The 7,086-nt window shown below is 52.1% G+C and overlaps 1 protein-coding gene across 11 annotated transcripts in view; it reads left to right on the forward strand.

Moving 5' to 3' along the window:
• PLA2G6 (phospholipase A2 group VI) overlaps positions 1-7,035 on the forward strand; it is a 60,953-nt gene extending 53,918 nt beyond the window's left edge. For 7 of the 11 annotated variants that reach the window (XM_004743217.3, XM_045083880.1, XM_004743216.3 and 4 more), the window contains 5 exons: positions 3,152-3,288; positions 3,681-3,835; positions 4,940-5,107; positions 5,991-6,064; positions 6,247-7,035. In XM_004743217.3, the coding sequence (XP_004743274.1) occupies positions 3,152-3,288; positions 3,681-3,835; positions 4,940-5,107; positions 5,991-6,064; positions 6,247-6,391 (679 nt within the window). In that variant the 3' untranslated portion in view covers positions 6,392-7,035. Of the gene's footprint in view, positions 1-3,151; positions 3,289-3,580; positions 3,836-4,939; positions 5,208-5,990; positions 6,071-6,224 lie in introns of those variants that run through there. The other 4 variants (XM_045083881.1, XM_045083882.1, XM_045083883.1 and 1 more) reach the window with 4 other exon arrangements.
• Positions 7,036-7,086: the final 51 nt, after the last annotated feature.

Below are 7,086 nucleotides of genomic sequence, written 5' to 3' on the forward strand. Positions count from 1 at the left end.
TCTTTTTTTCTCTGGATGTTTTTATTGATGTGTTTGCTTTTAGTGTTCTACCATTATACTATGATATATCTAGATAGCAGGTGTTTCCAGTTTATCCTGCATGGGATTTTTTAGTTTTGAATCTTTGGATTTTGCCTTTCTTAAGTTCTGGAAACCTGAGTTGTTATCCCTTCAACCTTTGCCTCTTCTGAGTTTTCTCTCTCCTCTCCTTTTGGAACTCTAGTTAAACATATGCTAGACCTTTTCTGTCTTCCATGTCTTGTAACTTCTCTTGTATATTCTAACATTTTATCTCTCTCTGTTGCTTTGTAGACAAATTTCTTCTTACCTATTTTCCAATTCATAAATTCTCTCTTTAGCCTTATCTAATTTTCCACTTAACCCATCCATTGATTTTTAAAATTCTATTGCTTTTTACTTTTTAATTTATAGCAATACTCTTTGGTTCTTCTTCAAATCTTCTAGGTCATTAGTTATAGTTTCCTATTCCCTGAAGATACTATCACACTGGCCTTTGATGTCTTAATATTGTAAACATAGCTTGTTTTATAATCTTAGCTTTGATGTCTTAATATTGTAAGCATCGCTTGTTTTATAATCTTTGTTTAAGGACTCAAATATCTGCAGTGTTTGTTTTGCTGTTTTATGTTGGTTTATACTGGTTTTCATTTATGATTTTATTTCATCATGTACTACACCTCCTCTCCCACTGCCTTTGAACTGTGTGGTGTTCTTTAGTATTGAAAAATAATATGTGCAGATTCTTTGAGGTCTAGGATGAGAGTATCTTCCTCCAGAGTGTTTTGTGTTGTCTCTTCCAGGTACCTAGGTACCCTGCCATCTAGGGCCCCTATACCTGAATTCTTGGCATGAAGGTTTGGGGACGTCCCCACAGGTGATACAAAAGGTTAGCTTATGGTTATACATTTTCAGGGTTTTTTTTTTTTTTCTGCTCTCTCTCCTTTATCCAGTGCCAAAGTAACTTTCCTCATAGCCTCGGGGTGAGGGAGGGGCATGTTTATTTCTGGTTTACTCTTATTCCAAGAGTGTAGTCCTTTGGGATCCCACCCTAATGTGGGATCCTGGGCTTTTGACTTTTGTCCCCCTGGCTCCATGAGAGCATCAATACTGAAGCTCAGGTTTACTGTGTTTGTAACTGCCTCAGGTCAAGCCTGGGTCTGGGCCCCACTTACCTCTCTGGGTTCTTGCTCATCCGCCGAGCTTCCCTGGGTTACTTTCTTTCTATCTTGTTAGGTCTTCTGTGTTTGTTTGTTTGTTTGTGTGTGTGTGTGTATATGTTTTGCTTTGTTTAGATTTTATTTATTTATGTATTTAGAGGGAGAGAGAAAATCCCAAGTAGACCCCACACTGAGCATGGAGTCTGATGCGGGGCTCGGTCTCATAACCCCAAGATCATGAGCTGAACTGAAATCAAGAGTTGGACACTTAACTGACTGAGCCACCCAGGCATCCCCCCTTTTTAAAAGATTTTATTTATTCATTTGAGAGAGTGAAAGAGTGCAGGGGGTAGGAGCTGAGGGAGAGGGAGAGAGAGAATCTCAAACAGACCTCCACTGAGCATAGAGCCCAATGTGGAGCTTGATCTCATGAGCCTGAAATCATGACCTAAGCTGAAATCAAGAGTCAGACACCTAACCAACTGAGCCACCTCAGCACCCCCGGTCTTCTGTATTTTGAGGAGAGATTTTTCAAAATATTTTTTCCAGCATTTTATTTTTTGTTCGGTGGGGAAGTTGTTCGGATAAGCTTTCCACAGTGTTCCCAGAAATGGAAAGCTATTTTTTTTCCTATGCAGAAGTAGATTTTGTCCCCTTTCATGTATATTTTTCTTTACAATTTAACAAATATATTTTTCTTTATTAGTCAGCTAGTATAATTTGGAATAGGTGCAAAACATTTTATTTACTTACCCATTCTATTGGTACCATTTATTTATTTTGTGAAGTTTATTTATTTATTTTTTAGTAATCACTGTAAGCAATGTGGGGCTCGAACTCACAACCCTGAGATCAAGAGTTACATGCTCTTCAGACTGAGCCAGCTGGGCACCCCTCTATTGTTACCATTTAGATCGGTTCATTTTTTACTGTAATAAATTACGTTGTACTGAATAGCTTATACAAGAAGCTCTTATTGTAGGGGTGCCTGGGTGGCTCAGTCATTGAGCATCTACCTTCGGCTCAGGTCATGATCCTGGGGTCCTGGGATCGAGCCCCACATTGGGCTCCTTGCTTGGCAGGAAGCCTGCTTCTCCCTCCCCTACTCCCCCTGCTTGTGTTCCCTCTCTCATGTCTTTCTCTGTCAAATAAATAAATAAAATCTTTAAAAAAACAAAAGAAAAGGAGCTCTTACTGTAGCTCAGATTCTTCCTTAGGGATAGATTTTCCAAAATGGAATTCTCAGATGAAATTCTCAGAGATTTGTAAGATCTTAGTAGATATTAGCTTCCAAGGGGGCTGTGCCAGTCCCCATTTCTTGCAGTATTTAAGGATTTTTTGTCTTTTGAGATAAGAGGAAGTCTTCTCTAATAGGTTACAGGCTCATATTGTGAAACACTGATGAGGAATCAAAGGTGCCATGGTGAAAAGTCTCCTCCCACTGCTGTCTGGGGGCTGCAGCCACCAAGCTGTCCCGTGCCCCAGAGGCCCCTCACTGTTTCCTAGGTTCCGCTCATGGGTCCTTCTGACCAAGCAAATAGGTACCTCAGTATGGTGATACCTATTTTGTTTTTAAATAATATTATTTTGTTTTTAAATAATACTACACATACTATCCTAAACCTTACTTTTTGCACTTGACCATAAACCTCGGGGCTCACTGCCCATCTGTACATAAACTGCTTCCTCGGTCATCCCGCAGTGACACAGACCCCCTGGGGTAGAGGAGCCATTGAAACATCCCGCTGATGGACATTTCTGCTGTTTCCAGCAGTTTGCTTGAACAGACCTGTTAATAACTTCGCGTGTGCCCATCTTCTGTGCGCACAAGCATGTCTTAGGATGAACTCCCAGGGGCAGGATCGCTGGGTGTAAGGATGATGCCTTCGGTGATGTGGATGAAACTTGCCAGCGTGGATTTTCAGGGGTGGCCAAGTTGGTGACCAGCTGTCCTTCTCCCTGTTCCTATCCAGGGTGATGCTGACAGGGACGCTGTCTGATCGGCAACCTGCTGAACTCCACCTCTTTCGGAATTATGATGCTCCAGAGTCTGTACGGGAGCCTCGATTCAGCCAGAATATTAACCTCAAGCCTCCAACTCAGCCCTCAGGTTAAAACCATGTCTGATGTATCTGCAGGAAACAAGCCTAAGGGGCTGCCGGGTGGAGGGTTGGAGTCGTAAGCTTGCTCCCGGGGTCCCCCTGGCCCAAGCATCCCAGCCACTGCCCTGAGTCTGTCGCTGAGGGCAGGCAGAACTGGGGGGCTCTCCTGCCTCGGGCAGGCTAAAGGAGTCCCCGGGAGGTCCCACCTTGTACCCTGCCTTCCAACGGACAGCAGGGCTAGAGGGCACGAACTGTGGGTCGTGCTTCTGAAGAGTTCCCAGCCTCTCCCTCTCCCTGCAGACCCACAGACCCACACGCACACGGAGCTCTGCAGTGCGTGGGTTTCGTACCAGTCCCCTGGTGCCACTGGGCCACCGTCTTCCCTCACCCCACCCCCCAGAGCAGCTGGTGTGGCGGGCTGCCCGGAGCAGTGGGGCAGCCCCCACCTACTTCCGGCCCAATGGGCGCTTCCTGGACGGCGGACTGCTGGCCAACAACCCCACGCTGGATGCCATGACCGAGATCCATGAGTACAACCAGGACATGATCCGCAAGGTGAGAGCCTCCAGCTCGAGGGGGCTGGACATGACCGGCTGCGGGAGCTGATCTCTTTGAGCAAATCTTGCAAAGGATTGCCTGCTAGGAGAGCACGTGGCTTTGATTCTTACGCCCGTTGATTTGGTGCGTGGGACGACAGCTCTGTCTCACACTTGAACCCGCACAATGGGTGATGGCCCGGAGCTCTGAGCTAATCAGAGGGACTCTGAGGCCCAATCTGGTATGAGTGGTGAGGGGCGCCTAGGAGGGAGGGTGGCGGGCACACCAGGACATGCCAACATCAGTGCTGGCCACTCTGCGAGCCTGGGGACACATGCTTGCCCTTGGGGAGCTATTGTGGGGAGACTGTGAATGCCACCCCAGGGGTTTCAGGTGCTGTGGTGGAGGGCTGTGCGGGAGTCCTGGAGCAGGACCGCCTCTGCTAAGAGACCAGGGCGCTCAGAAAGGGCCCCTGCAAGAGGCCTCCGGGGGCGGACAGTGCTGAGTCGGTGATCCCAAGGAACAGAAGTAGCCCTTGGCCGGAGGAGCTTTTAGCGCAGAGGTGGGGCAAGGCCCATGCGTGTTAGCATCAGCGCCGGGATGTAGGCTTAGGGCTCTGGCTGCAGGGTTAGGGTCCTGCCTCTGCCTGTGTTTCACTCCAGCCACTGTGTGGGGTATGATGGTACCAGCGTGGGGACCGGCATGAGGTACCTGCGTGCTTTTCTGTAAAATGTATAGGACGCTGCCTACCCCTAGGGTGCCAGAGCCTTGCTGGCTGCGGTTCTCACCATGGTCATCAGGGAGCCCCAGATGCAGCCGCTGGGTGACACAGCAGGAGCAGCGGTCACAGAGGCAGGCACCCTCTAGGGGCCAGACAGGGCAGGGCAGGCTTCCTGGAGGAGGAGGGACTCCAAGATTCGGACTGGGAAGGGTCTTCATCACCTGAGTGGCCTCCTATGGTGGATGAGCCCCACCGGGAGGGGGAACTTGCCGAGGTGCCCAGCATGTTGGAGCTTGTTGTGGAGCAAAGGAGGGGACAGGACAGACTCTGCCCCTGCCACCTGGGGAAGGGTCTGCCGGCGGGAAGATCGCCTCCAACTACCCCTGTCCTGTCCCCAACAGGGTCAGCGCAACAAGGTGAAGAAGCTCTCCATCGTGGTCTCTCTGGGGACTGGGAAGTCCCCACAGGTGCCCGTGACCTGTGTGGATGTATTCCGTCCCAGCAATCCCTGGGAACTGGCCAAGACTGTTTTTGGGGCCAAGGAACTGGGCAAGATGGTGGTGGACTGTGTGAGTACGGGCTGCTCCCCAGCTCCACTGGCCTCTGGGTCTCAGTCTCTGGGACCCTGGGTGTCAGGAAGGCTCTGTTGAAGGTCTTCAGCCCGCTGAGGTGAGGGGGTCCCCGATTCCATCTCAGTGTTGGCCCGTAGTGACCACCTACCCCTGGGGCTTTCGGCGTTTTTTTTTTAAGATTTTATTTATTTATTTGACAGAGATCACAAGAAGGCAGAGACGCAGGCAGAGAGAGGGGGGAGGGAAGCAGGCTCCCTGATGAGCATAGAGCCCGACGCGGGGCTCGATCCCAGGACCCTGAGATCATGACCTGAGCCGAAGGCAGAGGCTGTAACCCACTGAGCCACCCAGGCGCCCCCTTTTTTTTTTTTTTTTTAATATTTTATTTATTTGTTCGACAGACAGAGACCACAAGTAGGCAGAGAGGCAAGCATAGAGAGAGGAGGAAGCAGACTCCCTGCAGAGCAGAGAGCCCGATGCGGGGCTTGATCCCAGAACCCTGGGATCATGACCTGAGCCAAAGGCAGAGGCTTTAACCCAATGAGCCACCCAGGCGTCCTGCTTTCGGCGTTTTTTAACCATGAAGCCCTTTCTTTGAACACGGCCCCATGTGGAAGCCCAGAATATGCCATGGGACACAAGCCGCAGGGGGCGGGATGCAGAGGCCTGTCCACTCAGCCCCTGCTCCTCTCCCCCTGCAGTCAGGGGCTGCTGAGCCGCCCGCGCCCCTCTGTTCCACAGCTGGGACAGTCACCGCAGCCCAGGCAGGGGGACTCTGCTGGGGGTGGGGTGGCTAAGCCAGACTAGAGCCTGGGGATCCCCGGGCAGTGATTTGGGGTATAGTGTGTGCTGAACGCTCACAGAGACCCCTTCTTGCCAGTGCACGGATCCGGATGGGCGGGCCGTGGACCGGGCCCGGGCCTGGTGCGAGATGGTTGACATCCAGTACTTCAGGTGAGGACTCCGCCGGCAGCAGCCCCTGCCTCCTGCCCCAGCCTGGCCAGACCCAGCCCTCTGTGCCCACTTCCCCTTTCCCCACGCGGCTGCTCTGCACCCCGAGCCCACCCCGGTCCTCACTCCTGTCCCCCACCCAAGCCAAGCCTCCGGGGGTCAGCCCTCCTCCTTGACCCAGACAGATTGAACCCCCAGCTGGGGACAGACATCATGCTGGACGAGGTCAGCGACGCAGTGCTGGTCAACGCTTTGTGGGAGACTGAGGTTTATATCCACGAGCATCGGGAAGAGTTTCAGAAGCTCGTGCAGCTGCTGCTCTCACCGTGAGGCTGGGCTCCCAGCTACCCCCACGTCATCACAGCCACCCAGCCCCTGATGAAGAGGCCGGGCGATGCCCACCCAGTGTGCCACTGGGCAGAACAGGGCCAGGGTGGCTCCGCGTCTGCAGACCAGACCAGGTCTCAGAGGGCGCTGGGCTTCTTGCCTGAGGCTGGTCCCGAGGGCCTGACCCCACTATCCCCACCTTCTGGCACCTGTTGTCATTCTAGGCTTAGAAATCCTCGAGCCTCACTCTGGGCCCTCTCCCTGCCAGCCAAGGACAACTGACCCTTGAGCCCCGAGCCCTGCTGATTTAGACACTAAGGGGATCTTACCCATCCCCCATCAAGACCCCTTCCGCCCTCCGCCCTCTGCCCTCTGCCCTGGAGGGGACTGCGGTCAGAGAAACAGGCTGTGACCCACTCATCAGCAGGGGAATCCTGGGCTCCAGGAGCGGGATTCCGCATCTGACTTTGCCCCTCAGCACACACCCAGCCACCTGCACCCCTCCAAGCTGCCCCACCCCGGAGCTCTCCTCGGCTCTCAAAGGTCACTCCTGTAACCTCAGCCATTCCTTCCAACCCGAAGTGGTGCATAAGGGGGCGGGGCTCCAGGGCGTCTCCACTGGAAATAAACGGTTTGATTCCGGTTCACCTGTGTTATGTGTGCCGTGCCATGAGTGCTCCCATCCGCCCCCTGTCCCC

This window comes from Mustela putorius, unplaced genomic scaffold (genome assembly GCF_011764305.1).
Source record: "Mustela putorius furo isolate JIRA1106 unplaced genomic scaffold, ASM1176430v1.1 tig00000738_pilon_pilon_pilon, whole genome shotgun sequence".
Classification (NCBI taxonomy): Eukaryota; Metazoa; Chordata; class Mammalia; order Carnivora; family Mustelidae; genus Mustela; species Mustela putorius.